At 45.2% G+C, this 26,075-nt stretch overlaps 1 protein-coding gene across 1 annotated transcript in view; it reads right to left on the bottom strand.

Moving 5' to 3' along the window:
* LOC126470879 (serine-rich adhesin for platelets) overlaps nt 1-26,075 on the bottom strand; it is a 479,197-nt gene that overhangs the window by 165,730 nt on the left and 287,392 nt on the right. Inside the window, exon 4 of the mRNA XM_050098901.1 lies at nt 19,756-20,015. Within this exon, the coding sequence (XP_049954858.1) occupies nt 19,756-20,015 (260 nt within the window). The remainder of the gene's footprint in view (nt 1-19,755; nt 20,016-26,075) is intronic.

Below are 26,075 nucleotides of genomic sequence, written 5' to 3'. Positions count from 1 at the left end.
ACAACAGGGCATCTGGCTCGGAGCTCTCAAACAAGTAACCGATTTGTAACAGTTCGTTGTGTCACTGTGGTGCCAACAGCTGCTCAAATTGCTGCTGTGGAGTTAGCGAGAAATGCTCTACAATTTTATATGTCCAAAAGATCCAGCTGCTTTTCGTAAAGTGATATACCACACATAAACATCCTATATTGAAACAGATAGGACCTAGTTAGGACATTTCTTAATATGATTACATCCTGATCATAACACTTCCTTGGACAAAACTGACCAACAATAAAGAATCATGTTATAAGTGTCAAAACATAGAACTGACAGACAGTACCACCAGTTGTCGAGTTAGACAGATCTCCAAAGGTTTAAAAAGAACGCCATTTCATTCCCTGCAGACTTATTGTTAAGTCCTGCAATACACAGTTCTGTATAATTTTGTAACAAGTGCTTTCCGCTGTGGGAATAGTATGTTGGAGGCAGCCTGTACACTCCACTAACCTACTGATGACTTGAGGCTGCAGCGGGAAACATACCATGGGAAATATCCGACTCCATTATGTAACAAGTATAATTCGTTTCCTAAACCCATATGTCACGTCTGTACTACACAGTTTCATGTCATCTGTTGACGAGTGTTTTGCAAGTGGGAACAGCACTCTAAGAGGCACATTGTACACTTCACTACGCTAGCGGTGACTCAGTGCTGTATTGGGGCATATCGTACTGTATGGAAACATATTCAGTCCGTTAACACACAAACCATCCATAACATACCAATTATAATTAGTTGCATGCACCTGTATGGTACATTACTTTAGTATTACTACATTGATTTTATAGGTACACTTACAAAGGAATTATTCAGTGGAGTTTGTGATAGAAGCTGTGAGTAGTAGATACAAGATCTGCATAGAAAACGATACATTATAGAGATATGGTGTCAAGATGAAACTACACTACTGGCCATTAAAATTGCTACACCAAGAAGAAATGCAGATGATAAACGGGTATTCATTGTACAAATATATTGTACTAGAACTGACATATGATTACATTTTCACGCAATTTGGGTGTATAGATCCTGAGAAAACAGCACCCAGAATGTAGTAACGAAAACCAACTGCGTGAACGCCTTGGGCTGCGGATCGGAGCCGCCAGGCGGAGAAGCCGCCGGCGGTGGAGCACGCACCACCGGGTAAACACAAGGTGGAGTCAGACGACAGACCAACGACAACTGACAACAACCGACCACAACGGACTATGACCGACACAACAAGGAAGAGATAAACAACAGAGGCTTGTGGAAAGCACAACACCAAATACCAACAGTAAATCCACTCGGAACCAGAGCCAGGCAAATGTCAACAACGAGCAACGACCAGTATGCAGTACCACCGAGATAGAAACGAAATCCAGAGCGAGTACCAGCCTGACTGGACTAGGGCAGAGCGGGTCTCTATTTACGAAACTGGAGGGAGCGGCTATTGGCCGCTGTCTGCACGTGGCGTAGCGGTGGCGTCCTCGCTGAGCGAGAACCGCTGCGTGGAATAGCCGCCGCGGAGGCGTAGGCCTCTATGCGCTGACCACATCCATTTGTTCTGGCGTGTGTTCGACTTCCGCAGCGGAAGGTACTAGACAGAACAACCACATCTGGTCGTAATAACGGCCTTGATACGCCTGGGCATTAACTCAAACAGAGCTTGGATGGACGATACCACAGTTCATCAAGAGTAGTGACTGGCATATTGTGACGAGCCAGTTGCTCGGCCACCATTGACCAGACGTTTTCAATTGGTGAGAGATCTGGAGAATGTGCTGGCGAGGGCAGCAGTCGAACATTTTCTGTATCCAGAAAGGCCCGTACAGGACCTGCAACATGCGGTCGTGCATTATCCTGCTGAAATGTAGAATGGCGTGTACAGGTACAGCTGCCCATGCAGGATCAACACGATACCACAGTTCATCAACAGTAGTGACTGGCGTATTGTGACGAGCCAGTTGCTCGGCCACCATTGACCAGACGTCTTCAATTGGTGAGAGATCTGGAGAACGTGCTGGCCAGGACAGCAGTCGAACATTTTCCGTATCCAGAAAGGCCCGTACATGACCTGCAACACGCGGTCGTGCATTATCCTGCTGAAATGTAGAGTTTTGCAGGGACGGATGAAGAGTAGAGCCACGGGTCGTAACACATCTGAATTGTAACGTCCACTGTTCAAAGTGCCGTCAATGCGAACAAGAGATGACTGGGACGTGTAACCAATGGCACCCCATACCATCATGCCGGGTGATACATCAGTATGGCGATGACGAATACACGCTTCCAATGTGCGTACACCGCGATGTCGGCAAACACGGATGCGACCACCATGATGCTGTAAACAGAACCTGGATTCATCCGAAAACATGACGTTTTGCCATTCGTGCACCCAGGTTCGTCGTTAAGTACACCACCGCAGGCGCTCCTGTCTGTGATGCAGCGTCAAGGATAACCACAACCATGGTCTCCGAGCTGATATTCCATGCTTCTGCAAACGCCGTCGAACTGTTCGTGCAGATGGTTGTTGTCTTGCAGACATCTGTTGACTCAGTGATCGTGACGTGGCTGCACGATCCGTTACAGCCGTGCGGATAAGATGCCTGTCATGTCGACTGCTAGTGATACGAGGCCGTTGGGATCCAGCACGGTGTTCCGTATTACCCTCCTGAACCCACCGATTCCATATTCTGCTAACAGTCATTGGATCTCGACCAACGCGAGCAGCAATGTCGCGATACGATAAACCGCAATCGCGATATGCTACAATCCGACCTTTATCAAAGTTGGAAACCTGATGGTTCGCATTTCTCCTCCCTACACGAGGCATCACAACAACGTTTCACCAGGCAACGCTGGTCGACTGCTGTTTGTGTATGAGAAATCGATTGGAAACTTCCCTCATGTCAGCACGTTGTAGGTGTCGCCACCGGCGCCAACCTTGTGTGAATGCTCTGAAAAACTAATCATTTGCATATCACAGCATTTTCTTCCTGTTAATTTTCGCGCTATAGAACTTCATCTTCGTGGTGTAGCAATTTTAATGGCCAGTAGTGTAGATCACACAGGACACTGTCAAGCAACTAATGGGGGCCAAGTGTCTCCACCCGCAATATCCATGTGTGATGAGATACACTCTACCCTAGTCGAAATCCGATATCATGCAGATACTATAATAAACACTGTATAATTATTAGTAACTGGAGTTATTACACAATAAATTAATTATGAGAGTATGTACTCTTAACAGAATGATGGAATTCTATGTTACACATCCAGTATCATGTGGTACTTAGTTGACAGTGACAGATTAGTGGTGTGGGTTGTTAATATCAAAGATTGTTTGTTGACCACTATCGTGTGTTGGAATACTGGCTCTTATTCAACGTGGCAGAAATGCACCCCTTCTGCAAATTGCCGCAGATTTCAATGATGATAAGTGTCAGCAAGCGAACCATTCAACGAAACATCATCGATATGGGCTTTTGGGGCCAAAGGCCCACTCGTGGCCGGCCGTAGTGACCAAGCGGTTCTAGGCGCTACAGTCTGGAACCGGCGCGACCGTCAATGTGTGTGATGTCCTTAGGTTGGTAAGGTTTAAAAAATTCTAAGTTCTAGGGGACTGATGACCTCAGATGTTAAGTCCCATAGTGCTCAGAGCCATTTGAACCATTTTTAACCTATCCATTTCCCTTTTTAAATTTTCTGACCTACCTGGCCGATTAAGGGATCTGACATTCTACGCTCCGATCCGTAGAACGCCAGTTTTCTTTCTCCTGATAACGATGTCCTCCTGAGTAGTCCTCGCCCAGCGATCCCAGTGATGGACTATTTTACCTCCGGAATATTTTACCAGCCGCGCGGGATTAGCCGAGCGGTTTCGGCGCCGCAGTCATGGACTGTGCGGCTGGTCCCGGCGGAAGTTCGAGTCCTCCCTTGGGCATGGGTGTGTGTGTTTCTTCTTAGGATAATTTAAGTTAAATAGTGTGTTAGCTTAGGGACTGATGACCTTAGCAGTTATGTCCCATAAGATTTCACACACATTTGAACATTTGAATATTTTGCCCAAGAGGACGCCATCATCATTTAACCATACAGTAAAGCTGCATGCCCTCGGGAAAAATTACGGCTGTAGTTTCCTCTTGCTTTCAGCCATTTGCAGTACCAGCACAGCAAGGCCGTTTTGGTTAGTGTTACAAGGCCAGATCAGTCAATCATTCAGACTGTTGCCCCTGCAACTACTGAAAAGGCTGCTGCCCCTCTTCAGGAACCACACGTTTGTCTGGCCTCTCAACAGATACCCCTCCGTTGTGGTTGCACCTACAGTACGGCTATCTGTGTCGCTGAGGCAAGCAAGCCTCCCCACCAACGGCAACGTTCATGGTTCATTGGGAGGGGGGGGGGGGGGGGGGGGAGACCATACAGATATAATACCTAAATCATTTTTAAATTGATGTTGATCTTCTGATTACTTTACCCTGAGGTATTTCACAGTGCTGAAACACAATATATGATCCAAAATCCCGAGGCAAATAGTAATCAATGATAACCTGCGCAACTTTCTAGTCTTTAGGTGCGGATCTCTCTTTGAGTGGGTGCTTGTATAGGATTCGTAAATTGTGAGGTATTTCATCAGAATACTTCAAAAGGAACCTAAATGTACGCAGTCTGGACCGAAAGACTACTGAGCTAAGAATGCTGTCTCTCTCTCTCTCTCCCCCCTCTCTCTCCTGTGTGCGCGTGTGTGCAGAAGGAGTGAGAGAGTTTATGTGTTGTGCTGCAGCCGTTTACACGCTTGATAACAGGAATTCAAATCTTCTGTCAACTGGCAGAGCAAACAACGAGCTCGCATTTGTGCAAGAATAACAAGGAATACAGCTGTGTGCAGCCAGGCAGAGAGTGGGGAAATTATTCATTCCACAAAAGCACAGTGAGTTGCCATGTAGATTAGATAGCTCTCAATCTGTGCAGTTTGTCTGACTGTAGTAACTGTAAATACTAGTACTAAAAATCAGTGCGTTATGTTGCAATTTTTTTCATTTCATATCTTTTTAAGGCGTAATAATTATTTCTGAACTGGCAGCAGTGTAATTTAATGTAATACTTTTTTCATGTCTGACTGTGGCAATTGTAGACAACATAAATTCAGAGTTTCACCATCGGGGATGACTTTCACTACCCAGCATAGAACACGAGCGATAGTTAATGTGCCTGGATAAGTGGTGAGAGTAAAGCGACTGCAGCTTTCTCGCCATTTTTTAGTACCCAATTGGTCTAAAAAGGAAGGGGAGTGGAGGGGGGGGGCGATTTGGCAACCATTCTTGACTAATAGGAAAACACATTTTTTCATTTCCTACCATATTTTAGTCACCCAACTGACCTAGATCGAGTGGTGGTAGGGGAGGGGTTTGGGTGAACTCGACCCTTGACTTTTTCAATGATCTGCCAACACTGCAGAGTGAGTTGAAAACTGCCCGCTCACGACATGATAAAACCATTTGCCAGAGACGGATTCGTCTGCTCGTATCAAACTTTCTCATTCTATTACAAACCATTCTTTGACGTCAACGTGGAAATTGCTTTCATGCTTCTACATCTCTGACTTTTCTTGGCTGCTTCAACTTCGTATCTACATCTATACTCTTCGAAGCACTGTGAAGTGCACATTAGAGTGTCCGTCCCATTCTAACATGTATTAGTTCCTCTCAGTCCATTCGTAATGGAATGCGTGCAGAATGAGTGCTTCAACACATCTGCGTTACTCTAATCTTGTTTTCGCTATACCTACGGGAGCACTACATCGAGTGTCAGTAAAGTGCTAAATTCGTTATGAGCACAAAGTTGGAATAGTATCGAGTTCGAATTCTTCCAATTGCACAAAGAGGGCACTACAAAGCCATGCTCCTACGAATTCCTTCATTTATTGCTGGTGCAGTATTGTATACACGATGTTTTATATTCCACCAGCCACTGTCAGCTGTGTTTCTGTGGTAGCGAGGTAACATCTTCGTGAATGCCGTGTTGAAAATACCCGCCTTCGAACACAACTTGTTTATTATACACTACTGGCCATTAAAATTGCTACACCAAGAAGAAATGCAGATGATAAACGGGTATTCATTGGACAAATATATTATACTACAACTGACATGTGATTACATTTTCACGCAACTTGGGTGCATAGATCGAGAGAAATCAGTACCCAGAACAACCACCTCTGGCCGTAATAACGGCCTTGATACGCCTGGGCATTGAGTCAAACAGAGCTTGCATGGCGTGTACAGGTACAGCTGCCCATGCAGCTTCAACACGATACCACAGTTCATAAAGAGTAGTGACTGGCGTATTGTGACGAGCCAGTTGCTCGGTCACCATTGACCAGACGTTTTCAATTGGTGAGAGATATGGAGAATGTGCTGGCCAGGGCAGCAGTCGAACATTTTCTGTATGCAGAAAGGCCCCTACAGGACCAGCAACATGCGGTCGTGCATTATCCTGCTGAAATGTAGGGTTTCGCAGGGATCGAATGAAGGGTAGAGCCACGGGTCGTAACAAATCTGAAATGTAACGTCCACTGTTCAAAGTGCCGTCAATGCGAACAAGAGGTGACCGAAACTTGTAACCAATGGCACCCCATACCATCACGCCGGGTAATACGCCAGTATGGCGATGACGAATACACGCTTCCAATGTGCGTACACCGCGATGTCGCCAAACACGGATGCGACCATCATGATGCTGTAACAGAACCTGGATTCATCCGAAAAAGTGACGTTTTGCCATTCGTGCACCCAGGTTCGTCGTTGAGTACACCATCGCAGGCGCTCCTGTCTGTGATGCAAGCGTCAAGGATAACCGCAGCCATGGTCTTCGAACTGATACTCCATGCTGCTGCAAACGTCGTCGAACTGTTCGTGCAGATGTTTGTTGTATTGCAAACTTCCCCATCTGTTGACTCAGGGATCGAGACGTGGCTGCACGATCCGTTACTGCCATGCGGATAAGATGCCTGTCATCTCGACTGCTAGTGATACGAGGCCGTTGGGATCCAGCACGGCGTTCCGTGTTACCCTTCTGAACCCACCGATTCCATCTTCTGCTAACAGTCATTGGATCTCGACCAACGCTTGCAGCAATGTCGCGATATGATAAACCGCAATCGCGATAGGCTACAATCCGACCTTTCTCAAAGTCGGAAACGTGATGGCACGCATTTCTCCGCGTTACACGAGGCATCACAACAACGTTTCACCAGGCAACGCCGGTCAACTGCTGTTTGTGTATGAGAAATCAGTTGGAAACTTTCCTCATGTCAGCACGTTGTAGGTGTCGCCACCGTCGCCAACCTTGTGTGAATGCTCTGAAAAGCTAATCATTTACATAGCGCAGCATCTTCTTCCTGTCGGTTAAATTTCGCGTCTGTAGCACATCTTCGTGGTGTATCAATTTTAATGGCCAGTTGTGTACTTATGCTAGTTAAGTACTTGTATATTTTACGTATTGTATGAACAAGTATTATGTGCACTGTTGTGTTTGCATTGTTCTTAACCATGACAACTAGGCCAGCACTCTGAAGTATTTGCGCAAAGACAGTTTACAGTATGACCTCCGAATACGCGGAGAGCCGGAGGAAGGCAGCGTTACGTGGCGTGTTTGATAAACCTGTCACCATCACGACTCAAACGGTGGGAGAGGTGAGTACCAGTTGTACCGCGTGTACTGTCTTGCTTGATGTAGTCAGAAAGGGTGTTGCATTATTAGAAGGTACTCAGCCGTCTTTGGCTAAGTTATTGTGTCTGCACGCGACGATGGACCACGCTGCCAACAGGGTTAGTGACCTCTGTCACGCGTACAAAGATACAAAGGCAATTTTAAACATACAGGCACAAAAAGGGGAAGTCATTTCTGTACTAAAGCAATTAGCAGCCTTGAAGTGGCAGAAAGGAAGAGAATTTGATGGCGAGATAATACCTACAGAGCAAGTAGTCCCAAGTAAAGGAGATAATTTGTCAAGGCAATTTAATAAACTTTCGAATACTCTGCTGGCAGTTATTCAAGGTATTAGTGTTCGGTCAGTCAAAAAAACAGTACGTATTAAAGGATTTATCCTTTAGCTGAAGGGCAAGTAAGGAGATTAACTGTTGATGTAATGAAACTTCCTGGCAGATTAAAACTGTGTGCCGGACCGAGACTCGAACTCGGAACCTTTGCCTCTCACGGGCAAGTGCTCTACCAACTGAGCAACCCAAGCACGACTCACGCCCCGTCCTCACAGCTTTACTTTTGCCAGTATCTTGTTTCCTACCTTCCAAACTTTACAGAAGCTCTCCTGCGAACCTTGCAGAACTAGCACTCCTGAAAGAAAGGATATTGCGGAAACATGGCTTAGCCACAGACTGGGGGATGTTTCCAGAATGAGATTTTCACTCTGCAGCGGAGTGTGCGCTGATATGAAGCTTCCTGGCAGATTAAAACTGTGTGCTGGACGGAGACTCGAACTCGGGACCTTTGCCAGGAAGTTTCATATCAGCGCACACTCCGCTGCAGAGTGAAAATCTCATTCTGCTGATGTAATGGTTGGAAAAGGGTCCTTAGTATGGCTAAGAGAGTGGATTTTAAGTGAATGTTTGTGTCCGCAGAGGCGTAGAGATGGGGTTGAAGAATGCTATTATAGGGTAAAGGAGAACATGAAGCACTGGCCGATCATGTTGAGCGAGTAAGAATCGCTATGTTAGCTGTATGTATGGATATCTCTGAAGGGGAGGTGGTCGTCACCATACTTGCAGGAATGTGTCTGAAAGATCGTTCACAGATCATGTTTATGGACCAGCCAAAGTCATTTACCGGCCCTTCTAGGTTATTAAATTAATACTCCGTTGAGAAATTTGTGGTCCTTCAACGATCTTTTGCCTGAACGTAATCGTGGACGATCTCACGCACAAGTGGACGGCCGCGTGAAGGAATATTATCCATGCCCATCAAAGGGAAGCTCGAAGGTACAACTAAGGGAGATGGACGGTATCCTTGACGATGGGTGATACGGTGTATGTCCGGAATGTCTGGGGTCAGAGCAAAAAGAAACAGGGAGTGACAGAAAAATGATTGCCACAGTATGTTTGTCCATGCTCCATTGTCAGAGTTATGTCCCCAGTCAATTTCTTGGTTGAGGACCTGCAGTCACAGTGGTGGATTAGAGGTCATTTAAGCCAGATTCAGCTTGGTGGAAAGGAAAAGGTGGGTGTGGTAGGGGAGTAATGGCCGAGTTCTTTACACCTTTTTTCACCTCCCCCCCTCCCCGGGTTAGATTTTTTTGAGGGGATGTAGATAGGTGTTATCGATTGGACCTGACAACCATCCGTATAAGTGTATCGATGTGGCTAGAGTCAGAGATCACACTCGTTCCGAGCATATAGAAAGAGCCCCTGCTTGGGCGCTTGAACAGTGAGCTGTGGGCCGTCAACGGAAGAGGCTTCTTGCAACGAGGTCTGACTCAATCAAGTGAGGTTGACGTGGCCGCACCTTGGCAGTCGGTATTTGGCAGTAGTTTTGATGTACTGGAGATGGTTCAAATGGCTCTGAGCACTATGGGACTTAACTTCTATGGTCATCAGTCCCCTAGAACTTAGAACTACTTAAAACTAACTAACCTAAGGACATCACACACATCCATGCCCGAGGCCGGATTCGAACCTGCGACCGTAGCGGTCGCGCGGTTCCAGACTGTAGCGCCTAGAACCGCTCGGCCACTCCGGCCGGCTGTACTGGAGAGCAGCGACCGCGGGACAGAGAGGTGCCTGTGTTCGACTGGGATAGCACCAAGAGTCTTTGAGTTGGTACTGTGTTCTACTTCGATCCAGCGCATTAACTGCATGTTGAAAATTTTATTGCTCATGCTTTGAGGTGTGTGGCGGATGTCTTTCACGCTCCACTGTGGATTAACTTTTGTTTCTGTTATCTGTTGAAGAAGCAGAAACGTTTGTATGTAAGCAACGAAACGTCCTGAGTGTGAAGCTTGCTTAACGTTAGCAGCTGATGGGTTGTGTTTACCGAAGGTCGGTTGCTATGCTGACAGCAGAGCGCGCTGGCAAACCGTCTGCAGTGGAGGGGGTAATATAATTTCGATTCTCGAGTGGTGTAATGTAAGCGATCACGTATTCTTGTTTCATCATTCCCATGAGTGAAGTTGTGGGTTATTCTATTGGTTGATAAGTACGTAAAGTTCAAACTTCAGTGATTAAATTTTAAAAGGAACAGACAGTCGACTCTTTAATGACAAAAACTCAAAGCACCAACTGAAGTGTTAAATTTTAGGGGAAGCGACAGTTGTCAGTGTTGCTCAATGTGGCTGCTGATTTCAAACTGAAATTATCTTTACTCTTGTTACTCACGTAATAGTGCTTAAGGAAAATTGGCCTATTAACCAGTAGTAGGTCATTTACAGTCCGCATCTATAAGTGCGTGCTGTAATTTGTCTTGCTTCAATATTGGTCGTGTGTATTGTAATATTAAAAGGTTTGGATCCCAGGGTCATTTCCGAAAACTTGCTAATTTGAGACTTAAATTTTGGGTCGTTACTTCATGCAGTTTGGTGTGAAATTTCATTTGTCCTAAGCAAATTGTCTTTAAACGTACTATGGCTTGCTAAAGGGGCTTATTCCCATGTTTTGTAGTCCACGGATTTTGCTCAGTAAAATAATACATTTTAAATATGTTACTGTTTGGCATTGTTCAACCATTGCAGTGCATACTTATTATCCAGTTCAGTTCACTAATTCCTGTTCTCTTTGTCTTAGGTTGAAGATAATACAGCGGGTGGCCATCTCGCAAATCTGAACCTGTACCCATTGGATTTAGTCGACCTTGTTTTTCTAAATATATGTGTCTAGTGCCTCGAAGTAATTAAAGAAACATTGCCAGTTTTGTTAAAAACCTTCTAAGTGGTGTAGTGCCCCCAATCGCTAATGTTAACTGATTTTTTTATTTTAGTAAAAGAGATCATGAGTTGGAATCACGATATAAGAAATCCTGCTGAATGCTTTTAGTAGCAGTGTATGTTCTTTAAATGATCTTGATAAATGTTTTGTAAGTCTCTCGTCCAGTGGCTTTCCACTCAAGGATCACTGTATCCAAGCTATCCCACACTAAAGGTTTTATAAAGGCTCATTAGCTCCAAAGTAATTCCATCTACCTCCACCAAGCTCGACCCGCCCCCTTCTTGTCAGACACGTTATGTGATCCTGCGGCCATACAAACACTGTTGAAAGAATTTAGGCACCAGGATGAATCAATGGTAACAGGTGAAAATTGGTGCCAGACTGGGACTCGAACATGGATCTCCCATACAACACAAGCAGTTGGTTTAACCACGTGGCCCATCCCAGCACACTTGCCAGCCGGCCTTAATTCCCAGCCTGTTAGGCATCTCAGCATACCATCACAGTAACTGTGATATACAGGGTGGTCCATTGATCGTGACCGGGCCAAATATCTCACGAAATAAGGGTCAAACGAAAAAACTACAAAGAACGAAACTTGTCTAGCTTGAAGGGGGAAACCAGATGGCGCTATGGTTGGCCCGCTAGATGGCGCTGCCAAAGGTCAAATGGATATCAACTTCGTTTTTTTTAATACGAACCCGCATTTTTTATTACATATTCGTGTAGTACGTAAAGAAATATGAATGTTTTAGTTGGAGCACTTTTTTCGCTTTGTGATAGATGGCGCTGTAATAGTCACAAACATATGGCTCACAATTTTAGACGAACAATTGGTAACAGTTAGGTTTTATAAATAAATATACATAACGTAGCTACGTTTGAACATTTTATTTCGGTTGTTCCAGTGTGATACATGTACCTTTGTGAACTTATTTCGCAGAACGCATGCTGTTACAGCGTGATTACCTGTAAATACCACATTAACGCAATAAATGCTCAAAATGATGTCCGTCAGCCTCAATGCATTTGGAAATACGTGTAACGACATTCCTCTCAACAGCGAGTAGTTCGCCTTCCGTAATGTTCGCACATGAATTGACATTGCGCTGACGCATGTTGTCAGGCGTTGTCTGTGGATCACGATAGCAACTATCCTTCAACTTTCCCCACAGAAAGAAATCCGGGGACGTCAGATCCGGTGAACGTGCGAGGCATGGTACTGTGCTTCAACGACCGATCCACGTGTCATGAAATACGCTTTTCAATACCGCTTCAACCGCACGCGAGCTATGTGACGGACATGCATCATGTTGGAAGTACATCGCCATTCTGTCATGCAGTGAAACATCTTGTAGTAACATCGGTAGAACATTACGTAGGAAATCATCATACATTGCACCATTTAGATTGCCATCGATAAAATGGGGGCCAATTATCCTCCCTCCAATAATGCCGCACCATACATTAACCCGCCAAGGTCACTGCTGTTTCATTTGTCGTAGCCATCGGGGATTTTCCGTTGCCCAATAGTGCATATTATGCAGGTTTACGTTACCGCTGTTGGTGAATGACGCTTCGTCGCTAAATAGAACGCGTGCAAAAATATCTGTCATCATCCCGTAATTTCTCTTGTGCCCGGTGGCAGAACTGTACACGACGTTTAAAGTCATCACCATGCAATTCCTGGTGCATGGAAGTAATGGTACTTGTGCAATCGACGTTGATGTAGCGTTCTCAACACCGACGTTTTTGAAATTCCCGATTCTTGCGCAATTTGTCTGCTACTGATGTGCGGACTAGCCGCGACAGCAGCTAAAACACCTACTTGGGCATCATCATTTGTTGCAGGTAGTGGTTGACGTTTCACATGTGGCTGAACACTTCCTGTTTCCTTAAATAACGTAACTATCCGGCGAACGGTCCGGACACTTGGATGATGTCGTCCAAGATACCGAGCAGCATACATAGCACACGCCCGTTGGGCATTTTGATCACAATAGCCATACATCAACACGATATCGACCTTTTCCGCAATTGGTAAACGGTCCATTCTAACACGGGTAATGTATCACGAAGGAAATACCGTCCGCACTGGCCGAATGTTACGTGATACCACGTACTTATACGTTTGTGTCTATTACAGCGCCATCTATCACAAAGCGAAAAAAATAGTCCAATTAAAACATTCATATTTCTTTACGTACTACACGAATATGTAATAAAAAATGGGGGTTCCGATTTAAGAAAACGCAGTTGATATCCGTTTGACCTATGGCTGAGCCATCTAGCGGGCCAACCATAGCGCCATCTGGTTTCCCCCTTCAAGCTAGACGAGTTTCGTTCTTTGTAGTTTTTTCGTTTGATACTTATTTCGTGAGATATTTGGCCTGGTCACTATTAGTGGACCACCCTGTATATCCCATGAAAACCTGACACTCATTTCAGATACCTGCAAGAGATTGGGCACTGTGGGCATACACACTGAAAGAATGGATTGTTGGTCATCACACTTGGCTGATACAGAGCGAAACAAAATTAAAGGGTCACTTTTTCGGAAACCCCCGTTAAAACTTAACATGTCAGGATCCTCCACCCCAAAGAGGCTTGTGGCTGCTCTAACACCTGAGGATTACGCAACCCCTTCGACATCCCTTAAGTGTAGTTTGCCTTCTTTCAGGCGCTAGAGCAGCCGTGAGATTAAACTTGTGTTGAAGTTGTCGAGGGGTACATTTTTAAAATGGTTAATAAAGGTGCTTCGTTGGCACTGAGGTTGTTACCGAACACGGCCATGATAATTAATCACCCGCCCCTCCCCCTCCTGCCTCTCCCTCCTCCCCATGATCTAGCCATAGTAGGGCGTGAATCAGGGGTGCTGAAAAAGCGTAAAACCTCTTTGCTGTTTCAGATCACGTTCAAATTCCGTTGAATTAATGTGAATGGTTGCTAGTGGTTCCATCCTGCATACCAGAGGAAAATTTATGGTCACAGTACGCTCGAAAGGGGCCAGACCACTTTAAATGGGCCTGCAGTCCCACGACGTCCTTAGAGCTAGACTGAAACGCAGAGGGGGTGGCAGCAGCGTCTAATATTGTCCTGTTGCGAGTTGTCGTTTTCGACCGCGATATGAGTGGAAATCAACGTCCCGAGGAAAGGGCTGGTTTCGTTGACGCCCTTTATGCTACCCGACGAGGCTTTGAGGTTTCTTCTTACAGTGCAACCGAAATGTATCTCAGTTGTTGGCAACTAATACCATCTGCGATGCACACAGCCCTGGGGAGCACAAAACCCTTTTTGAGCCAATAAATGAAAAATATTATTTTGACACTGTCCTTTGCTCCTGTATATGTTTGTTTCTTAGTGTTCAGCTGTAAATCTCTTCTTAAGAAGTTGACATAAACGCATCATAACTCGCCACCACTTTATTTCTTTTGCTACTGCCTTTATCCCGCATTGTGCGCAGGGTCGGCAGGGTTAAGTACGGAATTGGCATGGTTAATTTTAAGGGGTGGGCGGATGCCATTCCTGCCGCCACCCCATACCCCCCGGGACGGAAGTAGTGTACCCCAACTGTCTGCGTCTAGCGTAAATCGTGAAATAGCGTGAATGTGTTCCAAATGTCTGCGAGTCGTGTAACTGAGGCGGCACGTGGGGACCAGCCTGGTATTCACCTAGTAGGATGTGGAAAACCGCCTAAAAACCACATCCAGGCTGGCCGGCACACCGGCCGTCGTCGTTAATCCGCCGGGCGGATTCGATCCGGGGCCGGCGTGCCTACGCGAGTCCAAGAAGCAGCGCGTTAGCGCTCTTGGCTACCCTGGCGGGTTAACTCGCCACCACTAACAGTATTGTATACCAATGCTCAATCAGCGAACTAATGACGCTCAAGATAATATGCAGTAATATTCACACGTTCAGTTTTTGTTGCTTTGCATTAGTGCCTGCAGTACTCCTAAACCAGTCTTCTAAATCTTGCCTATTAAATTCAAATGTGGCGCGACGGTTAAATAATCCCTGTTCATCACGTATGCCAGTCGAGACTTCCTAAATGTTGAGAATCATTCGTGCCAGAACGATCTTCCTTGAAATCACAAATCCTTTTCTGACGTGTTTTGCCCGAAAGGACTCGCCCCACACGCAATACAAACGATTCGAGCTGATACCGCCCGTGGCTCTACCCTTCATTCGATCCCTGCGAAACCCTACATTTCAGTAGGATAATGCACGACTGCATGTTGCAGGTCCTGTACGGGCCTTTCTGCATACAGAAAATGTTCGACTGCTGCCCTGGCCAGCACATTCTCCAGATCTAAACGTCTGGTCAATGGTGGCAGAGCAACTGGCTCGCCACAATACGTCAGTCACTACTCTTGATGAACTGTGGTATCGTGCTGAAGCTGCATGGGCAGCTGTACCTGTACACGCCATCCAAGCTCTGTTTGCCTCAATACCCAGGCGTATGTATCAAGACCGTTATTACGGCCAGAGGTGGTTGTTCTGGGTGCCGATTTCTCAGGATCTATGCACCCAAGTTGCGTGAAAATGTAATCACATGTCAGTTGTAGTATAATATATTTGTCCAATGAATACCCGTTTATCATCTGCATTTCTTCTTGGTGTAGCAATTTTAATGGCCAGTAGTGTATTTGGTGAGTCGACTTTTGAAATCTGAAGTTGAAACTTTGAATTGTCACCTTCACAAAGCCTTTGTTTGACAGGTACCAGAGCTCGAGATACTACCCAATGGGGTCCACTGGGAAGTTGTGACCTTCCGAAAGCCCCCTTTAGATTCCTACAGCAGAGGTATAGGTGTAGACGTGCTCAGTGTCATTACCCAGCATCCACCACCACCGCACCGCACTGCAATCCTAACCATCGGGGCAGCATGTGACAAACACCAACGTAGCATCGAGTGTACTGCATTACATTCTTATGACCTGACGAAACTACAGTCGCCATAACTATGCGTTCTTTGATTGCTCTGGGAGTCAGTTGATCTGAACTACAACGTATGAAATATTATTCTTTATTACAAGATTGGCCGACCGGAGTGGTCGAGCGGTTCTAGGCGCTTCAGTCTGAAACCGCGCGACCGCTACGGTCGCAGGTTCGAATCCTGTCTCGGGCATGGATGTGTGTGATGTCCTTAGGTTAGTTAGGTTCAAGTGGTTCTAAGTTCTAGGGGACTGATGACCTCAGCTGTTAAGTCCCATAGTGCTCAGAGCCATTTGAACCATTTACAAGTATGATAAAAAGATTTACTTTGTACAATCCATTGCCACAGGAGTGTCTTTGAATATTAAGGCGTCACTTAATGCACACATTTACTACACTCTTCTCTCGAATTACAAAGTTCAAGAAGTTAGAAAGTACAGCTACATCTAAGACACGAGAAACTCACGAACGTTAAGTACTCAATGTTGTCTGCTGGAGCAGAGGTTTCCTCATATCGGCTGTATATCTGCAGAGCTGGGAGCGAGGGTGTGGTATCACCAGCACCTCCCATTCATCACTGACGATTGCAGTGAGACGTTGCTAACTCATGTGGTATCGATGCGAGTTGCCGACTTTGGACGACACCTGATCTTTGGACGATACCACTCAAATGATTAGCTTTATAGCACAGCCGCACAAAGTAGGTACGAGTAACACCAACTACATACCACACATAAGGAAAGATTATGTAGACGGTTTCTCGTTAACAAAACGATTTTGAATGCTAGTGGTTTTTGCAAAGATCGTGTCTACTAACATGTATCAGTATGCGGCAATGGCAATGGTATGCTGTGGTATATTGTTCCACGATATTGTTGCTCGTTTTAGTCTGAACTGTCATGCGAATATGGTTCTTACAGGTTCAAGAGGGCCACACTTAACGCCATGCACGATTGCAGCAGCCCCATGCATCTAACACTTGAAAATACAGACTAATATTCACTTGGATGTGCAGGATCATACAATCACATGACGTATCTTGAGTCAGGAAAGAAGCTTGTTTGCAACAAGGTAAGTATCTTTCAGATATTTATTCATTCATATATTACATTATACCCTATTACTTGTAATGTAAACGCTGGCTGTGTTCATTCGTACTCCAATTCTATTGAAATATTGCCTGTCGGCTTGTCTTGGGATCTTCATCTGTCATTTGTTTAACGATTTTACTGACGTTTCGTTAGCACGAGTGACTGATACAGTCAAACCTTCACCCTCCAAACTATCAACAGTCAGTTCCTTATTACAGAGCGGAAACTAATGATACGCATTCTATTGACAGCGTAATACCATCTGGAACACCACAGACTGTTTGCATGGTGGCCACTGTTGTGGATTCCCCCGATGGGGCAGCAGAATTAGGGCCATGACAGTGGTGAGCCTAATAACAACACTAGACACAGCAGTGGCACCACTTCGTCCTTTGAGATAAGCCCGAACTCTGTGTACAGCCTCACAGTGGATGTACTCATGTGTGGAGGCCCCATGGAGAATGAATATTGCCAGATTGCATTCGTCCTATTTGTATGGACCCAGCACTTGGCGTCACGGTACGGGGTACCATCGGATTTGCAATACGATCACATCTCGTACGTATAGCCTCTATACATCACACGAGTTCGGATCCACTCCACCCCCAGATGGGGTAAAGTCGTACTAAAGTGCACACACACCCGCATTACCTACAAATTTAATCTCGTGTCGTTTGTGTTATACTTTATCAGCACAATAAATAAATAAGTAAAGCGTCATTACTTGCTATACTTCATGGTACTGCAATTTTAATGTCCTGACGCTTCACCGGAATAAGTGTTAGGAAAATTGATTCACGAAAGAAAAGGGATACATAATACTCATTCGATCAGTTTGTAACTGTCACTCTTCAGTTTGGGACAAAGATTGTACTCGAGAGAGCTGCAAAAACTGCTAGCTGTTTCAACCACATTACAAAGATAATAAAGAAGAACGGGTTAAACGTAGCTAACTTTCGAAAGCTTCACTACTTCGGGAGAGATGCGAACTAAGGAGAATATTGTATGCACTCTGTCTTCAGGCCACAAGTGGCCCATCGGGACCATCCGACCGCCGTGTCATCCTCACTTGAGGATGCTGATAGGAGGGGCGTGTGGTCAGCACACCGCTCTCCCAGTCGGTATGATGGTTTTCTTTGACCGGAGCCGCTACTATTCGGTTGAGTAGCTCCTCAGTTGGCATCACGAGGCTGAGTGCACCCCGAAAAATGACAACAGCTCATGGCGGCCAGAATGGTCACCCATCCAAGTGCTTCGGTGATCTGACGGGAACCGGTGTATCCACTACGGAAAGGCTGTTGCCAGAATATTATATGTTCAAGTAATATTGACAAATGAGTACTCAGCGGACTGACACATAATTTCCACATGACACGCATTCCCTATTTCACACTGACAGTACCGTAATAAGTGACTTCATCCGCCATGCACCCTTTTTGCCCTTATTTCGTTTTGGGAAATTTCCCTCCGGCAGCCCCAAATCGGAATTGTTTCATTTTACTTGATCCTCAGTTCGTGGGACTATTTCTTTCTCTGTACGCTAGAGAGAAACTATTGCCTCTGAATGTCTATATTTGTCAAATTATCGGTTGTACTGTTGTAACCCATTTGCCGCGCGGGGTAGCCGCGCGGTATCGGGCGCCTTGCTACGGTTCGCGCGGGTCGCCCGTCGGAGGTTCGAGTCCTCCCTCAAGCATTGGTGTGTGTTTGTGTGTGTGTGTGTGTGTGTGTGTGTGTGTGTGTGTTGTCCTTAGCGTAAGTTAGTTTAAGTAGTGTGTAAGCCTAGGGTCCGATAACCTGGTCCAATAGGAACTTACCACAAATTTTCTAACCCATTTACACGAACATTAGCAGCCCCTGTTAATCAGCCACCATTACTGCATATCCAGTTGGAACACACTTGCGGACGTAATTAATATGATACTTAACTTTAATCCATTGATGATGAACGTCGCTCTTGACGGTACATGAGTCACAATATCATCTGTCCAGAAGACATAGTAACTGAATATGGCGCCTTGCTAAGCCGTAGCAAATGACGTAGCTGAAGGCTATGCTAAACTGTCGTCTCGGCAAATGAGAGCGTATGTAGTCAGTGAACCATCGCTAGCAAAGTCGGCTGTACAAGTGGGGCGAGGGCTAGGGAGTCTCTCTAGACTAGATCTGCCGTGTGGCGGCGCTCGGTTTGCAATCACTGATAGTGGCGACACGCTGGTCCGACGTATACTAACGGACCGCGGCCGATTTAAAGGCTACCACCTAGCAAGCGTGGTGTCTGGCGGTGACACCACACTTACTACCCATCCCACTGTCGCAGAAGTTTCTGTCCCACGGCACGAGCCTTGGCACTTTTTTCCCTCTGCTCTTCATATCGCTACCCTCATTCGCGTTTCGTCCACTATCACCTGATGGACCGTGTTGATGCGCAGTCTTACCCAGACGCACGGATAACATCACAGCCCAGCATCCTGTGATCCACCTATTAGATAACTAACATGTTGACGGAGATGACAGTAGAACTTTTGGTTTGGTCACCACGTTGGTGCGGGCGTGGAGGGACCCCATCTCTATTTAGACAGCATTTCCCCTACGGTGCTACGACTCATCTCAACGGGGCCACCCACCACTGCCGTTGCCCCTCCCCTACTCCGCTGCCTGCACTATTTTGTGCGCACTCTACTACAGTTGTGTGCGAGAGAGCAAAATCGGTGACCAGTCGGAAGTGCGCTTCGCTCGGGAGACAAAGTCGCTGGTGAGTAATACTTGCCTTGACGAGGAGCGCATAGTTGTCCCGGTCGCGCGACTTGCCGCCGTCGCGAAAGGCGGGGTACTCCCAGTCGAGGTCGAGGCCGTCGAAGTGGTTCTGCCGCAGGAAGCGAAGCACGTTCTTCACGAACTCCTTGCGCCGCTCCGCGTCCGCCACGAGAGGCGAAAAGCGCGTCGAACCCTCGTTCCAGCCGCCGATTGCCAGCATTGTCTTCAAGTCCTTGTTGTACGTCTTGAGGCCGGTGAACTTGGCGTAGCCACCTGAAACACGAGCAGCCGCCGCTACTATCGAAGTTCTCTACGCTGCAGTCTGTCAACTCGAATGATGCTGTCCCAGGGTCCATTTCTTGGGGAATCAGCAAGAGATCCGCCAATAATGAAAAATTTAATATTTACAGAGAAACAGAAGAGATAGAATTCCTTAGACAAGGGGAGGAGAACACTTCAATTTTTTCTTAATGTAAACCGAAGATTTCTGATAACGTACACTACTGGCCATTAAAATTGCTACACGAAGAAGAAATGCAGATGATAAATGGGTATTCATTGGACAAATATATTATACGAGAACTGACATGTGATTACGTTTTCACGCAATTTGGGTGCATACATCCTGAGAAATCAGTACCCAGGACAACCACCTCTGGCCGTAATAACGGTCTTGATACACCTGGGCATTGAGTGAAACAGAGCTTGGATGGCATGTACTGGTACAACTGCCCATGCACTTTCAATACGATACCACAGTTCATCAAGAGTAGTGACTGGCGTATTGGGACGAGCCAGTTGTTCGGCCACCATTGACCATCCGTTTTCAATTGGTGAGAGATCTGGAGAATGTGCTGGCCAGGGCAGCGGTCGAACATTTTCTGTATCCAGAAAGGCCCGTACAGGACCAGCAACATGCGGTCGTGCATTATCCCGCTGAAATGTAGGGTTTCGCAGGGATCGAATGAAGGGTAGAGCCACGGGTCATCTGAAATGTAACGTCCACTGTTCAAAGTGCCGTCAATGCGAAGAAGAGGTGACAGAGACGTGTAACCAATGGCACCCCATACCATCACGCCGGGTGATACGCCAGTATGGCGGTGACGAATACACGCTTCCAATGTGCGTTCACCGTGATGTCGCCAAACACGGATGCGACCATCATGATGCTGTACACAAAACCTGGATTCATCAGAAAAAATGACGTTTTGCCATTCGTGTACCCAGGTTCGTCGTTGAGTACACCATCGCAGGCGCTCCTGTCTGCGATGTGCCGTCAGGGGTAACTGCAGCCATGGTCTCCGAGCTGATAGTCCATGCTGCTGCAAACGTTGTCGATCTGTTCGTACAGATGGTTGTTATCTTGCAAACGTCCCCATCTGTTGACTCAGGGATCGAGACGTGGCTGCATGATCCGTTACATCCATGCAGATAATATGCCTGTCATCTCGACTGGTAGTGATACGAGGCCATTGGGATCCAACACGGCGTTCCGTATTACCCTCCTGAACCCATCGATTCCATATTCTGCTAACGGTCATTGGATCTCGACCAACGCGAGCAGCAATGTCGCGATACGATAAACCGCAATCACGATAGGCTACGATCCGACCTTTATCAAAGTCGGAAACGTGATGGTACGCATTTCACCTCCTTACACGAGGCACCACAACAACGTTTCACCAGGCAACGCCGGTCAACTGCTGTCTGTGTATGAGAAATCGGTTGGAAACTTTTCTCATGTCAGCACGTTGTAAGTGTCGCCACCGGCGCCAACCTTGCGTGAATGCTCTGAAAAGCTAATCATTTGCATATCACAGCGTCTGCTTCCTGTCAGTTAAATTTCGCGTCTGTAGCACGTCCTATTCGTGGTGTAGCAATTTTAGTGGCCAGTAGTGTATTTGAGCAAAGAAGAGGACCGGTTCGCTATCTTTCTGCCCATGGGCCATATCTGGATACAATAGGTAATAGGGAAACAACCAGCTGTTACTGTAACGAAATCAGCACACCAGATCGTTAAAGATAAACCGAGGACTGCTAGAAAGTCTTTAAGAGGTAAAACTGTTTTCAACATAATTAGAGTAAAAGAGGAATTTAATATCCCAAACCTTCCAGCTAATACTGTCTCAGAAAAAGCAAGACACCATAGCACAGACGAGTAAGATCTGTAGATGAGTCTGTTCTTGTGGTCTTCAGTCCAGAGACTGGTTTGATGCAGCTCTCCATGCTATACTACCCTGTGTTAGCTTCATCTCCGAGTAACTGCTGCAACCTTCATCCTTCTGAATCTGCTTAGTGTATTCATCTCTTGGTCTCCCTCTACGATTTTTACACCCCACGCTTCCCTCCAGTACTAAACTGGTGATCCCTTGATGCCTCATAACGTGTCCTACGAACCGATCCCTTCTTCTAGTCAAGTTGTGCCACAAATTCTCCCCAGTTCTACTCAGAACCTCGTTATTAATTACGTGATCTAGCCATCTAATCGTCACAGCATTCTTCTGCAGCACCACATTTCGAAAGCTTCTGTTCTCTTATTGTCTAAACTATTTATCTCCCATGTTTCACTTCCATATATGGCTACACTCCATACAAATACTTTCAGAAAAGACTACCTGATTCTTAAATCTATATTCGATGTTAAAAAATTTCCCTCCTTCAGAAATGCTTTCCTTGCCATCGCCAGTCTACATTTCATATTCTGTCTACGTCAACCATCATCAGTTATTTTGCTCCCCAAACAGCAAAACTCATCTATTACTTTGTCTCATTTCCTGATCTAATTCCCTCAGCATCAGCTGATTTAATTCGGCTACATTCCATTATCCTCCTTTTTTCTTTTTTTAATGTTCATCTTATACCCTCCTTTCAAGACACTGTCGATTGCGATCAACTGCTCTTCAAGGTCCTTCGCTGTCTCTGACGCAATTACAATGTCATTGGCAAACCTCAAAGTTTTTATTTCTTCTCCATGGATTTTAATTCCTACTCAAAATTTTTCTTTTATTTTCTTTACTGCATGCTCAATACTCATATCGAATAATGTCGGGGACAGAAACGGAGCCCAAAAGCTCTACGATCTCTCGGCCCAGTAATGGAAGAGTGAAGCGAGGTGGCCATAAGAATATCCAAGAAGAACGAGAAGAATCAGTGAAATATAAGTGATGTGCTCTGATCCATAGCCATACTGTCTGGAGGCAAAAAAGTCTTGCTCTCAACCCAAAATGGTGGCAAATCTGTTACGGAACAACGAATCTAGATACTTTCCGATAGTAGTAAATTGTGTTTGTGTGTGTGTGTGTGTGTGTGTGTGTGTGTGTGTGTGTTCGTCGCAGGCTGTAGTAGCGAGAAATAGTGAAGCTACATAGGAGAATATACTTCTTCACTGTTCTCCAAAGGTTAGTGATCCTAACATTATCATATGTTACTATAGTAGAAGTATTAGTATTAGTGTTAGTGAGAACATGAGTAACTTACATTTAAATATCCTCTGTGTAGCGAAGAAGCTTAAAACATTTAAGAAAGGCAAGACCTCCGCTCCACATTGTATACCAGTCAAGGTTCCTTTCAGAGTATGCTGATATAACAGCTCCATACTTAACAATCATATACAACTGTTTGCTCTTAGAAAGATCCGTACCCAAAGACTGGAAACTTACGCATGTCATACCAATACACAAGAAAAGAAACAACGGTAATCTGCTGAATTTCAGACCCATATCAGTAACGTCTATTTACAGCAGGATTTGGGAACACACGAGCGTACTGAATTACCTCGAAGAAAACGATTTATTCACAATTAGCCAACACGGATACAGAAAACATCATTCTGGTGAACCACAGCTAGCTCTTTAGTATCAAGAAGTAATGGATGCTATCGACAGGGGACGTTAAATTAATTCCATATTTTTAGGCTTCGAGAAGGCTTTTGACACCGTTCCTCAGAAGCGACTTCTAATCAAATTGCCTGCCTATAGAGTATCGTCTCAGTTGTATGACTCGATTTGTGATTTCCAGTCAGAAAGCTCACAGTTCGTAATAATTGACGAAAAGTTAACGAGTAAAACAGAAGTAATATCTGGCGTTCCCAAGGATGTTATAGGCCCTTTGCTGTTCCTGATCTAAATAAACGACTTAGGAATTAATCTGAGTAGCCCTCTTAGTTTGGTTTCAGATGATGCTGTAATTTTCGCCTTATAAAGTTATCAGATGATCAAAAGGAATTGCAAATGATTTTTACAAGATATCAGCTTGGTGTAAAAAGTAGCACTCGACTCCAAATAATGAAAAGCGTGAAGCCATCCACATGAGTGCTAAAGCGAATCCGTTATATTTCGGTTACAAGATAAATCACACAAATCTAAACGCTATAAACGCAACGAAATACTTAGGTATTACAATTAGGAATAACTTAAATTGGAACGATTATGTAGATGATGTTGTGGGGAAAGCAAACCAAAGACTGCGATTTTCTGGCAGAACACTTAGAAGATGTAACAGATCTACTAAAGAGACTGCTTACTCTACGCTTGTCCGCCCTCTTCTGGAGTACTGCTGTGCGGTGTGGGATCCGCATCAGACAGGATTGACGGAGGATATCGAAAAACTTCAAAGAAGAGCAGCTCGTTTTGTATTATCGCGAAATAAGGGAGAAAGTGCCATGGATATGAAACACGAATTTTGGTGACACTTATTACAACAATGGCGTTTTTCGATGCGGCCTGACCTCATGAATTTCGATCACCAGCTTTCTCCTCAAAGTGTGAAGATATTTTATTGGTGACCACCTGCACAGAGAGAAATGATAGTAATTACAAAATAAGAGAAACCAGAGCTCGCACGCAAAGACAAATTTTCGTTTCTCCGCGAGCTGTTCAAGAGTGGAACGCCAGAGAAATAGCCTGAAGGTGGTTCGATGAACCCTCTGCCAGGCACTTAATTGTGAGTAGCAGAGGAGCTCAATGAGGCCGTTTGCCGATGAACTGTGGTGTGTAGAGAAGCCGCAACGCTACGAAATTGTAACGAAAATTGTAACTATGAGCATGAATAGTTTCTCATATCGGTATCCACGACAAGCGAAACCGTTACTTCTACCAGACTAAGACCACGTCAAATAAATACTAATAAAACGAAACATATGTTAAAATTAATCCCCTCTCCATGCTGTGATTCCGTACACATTGACGAGGATACTGTACATAAACTAACAGAATATGATAAACACAAATACCCAAGAACAGTTATACTGTACAATACTTTAAAAATTAAAGACTACTTTTCTCTCAGGATAGCTCTTATTTTCATGAAAAGGTCCGCTGCTAAATGTATTTGACATTTGATCCATGTCTGTGAAAGGGAACTTTAAAATTTGAGGCTTCTACCTTATTTTTGATTAAGTATGTACATATACGCTGAAGAGCCAAAGAAACTGTTACACCTGCCTAACATCGTGTAGGGCTCCGCTAGCACCCATAAGTGCCCCCACACGACGTGGCATGGACTCGACTGATGTCTGAAATAGTGCTGGGGAGAATTGGCACCATGAATCCTGCAGGGCTGTCCATAAATCCGCAAGAGTACGAGCGGGTTGAGATCTCTTCAGAATAGCACGCTGCTCCTGAAATAGGGGGTCCATAGAAGCATCCGATGACCATATTTGATTCATTTTTAACACTTGTCTTCGTCCAAATTATTACGTGTTTTAAATCTGTGCAAGCGCCACAATACAGTGTGGTATTTTTTACGGTTATAAATACGATTTCATCGCCGGAACTCAATCTTTCTTTGAGACGCACATTCCAATCGGAATTTAAAATTTCATTGCTGTGAACATGTGATTTCAACCAGCTTTCTGTTAGTAGTACTGTGCGTGGGTATTGTCACCGTTCATAAGCGAAGTTAGTTCTGGGACCTTTCCATAGACGCTATTGAAGTACTGTATTAACATAGTCTTTCTACGAACTGCCGTAACGAAAGCCATTGTCTTTATTTAATACAAGTATTATTATTCTCTATCTAAAATCTGAACTTATCTTATCGGCCCTGTGGAGAGATTTCTCCATCCTAGAAAACCCACATATCCACGACATACGTATTTTGCTAGTCTAGTAGTCGCTTTCTGCGTGTAGTGCACGCCTGACCTAGTAAGGTGAGTCCTAGATAATGGAGGTTGAGAAATCTGCATTCGAGGTAGTAACAGAATCGTCTGAGACTCTGGTTTAAATACTCGTATCCTACTCGGCTCCAAAATAGAGGACCGCCACAGGTTCTCGGAACGATGCTGTAAAATACGAGCTATGCTTCCATCCCAACCACCGCCTAACGACCTCAGAG

The sequence above is a fragment of the Schistocerca serialis genome, chromosome 3, assembly GCF_023864345.2.
Source record: "Schistocerca serialis cubense isolate TAMUIC-IGC-003099 chromosome 3, iqSchSeri2.2, whole genome shotgun sequence".
In the NCBI taxonomy this organism is placed as follows: domain Eukaryota; kingdom Metazoa; phylum Arthropoda; class Insecta; order Orthoptera; family Acrididae; genus Schistocerca; species Schistocerca serialis.
This window is presented reverse-complemented; position numbering and strand designations above follow the sequence as displayed.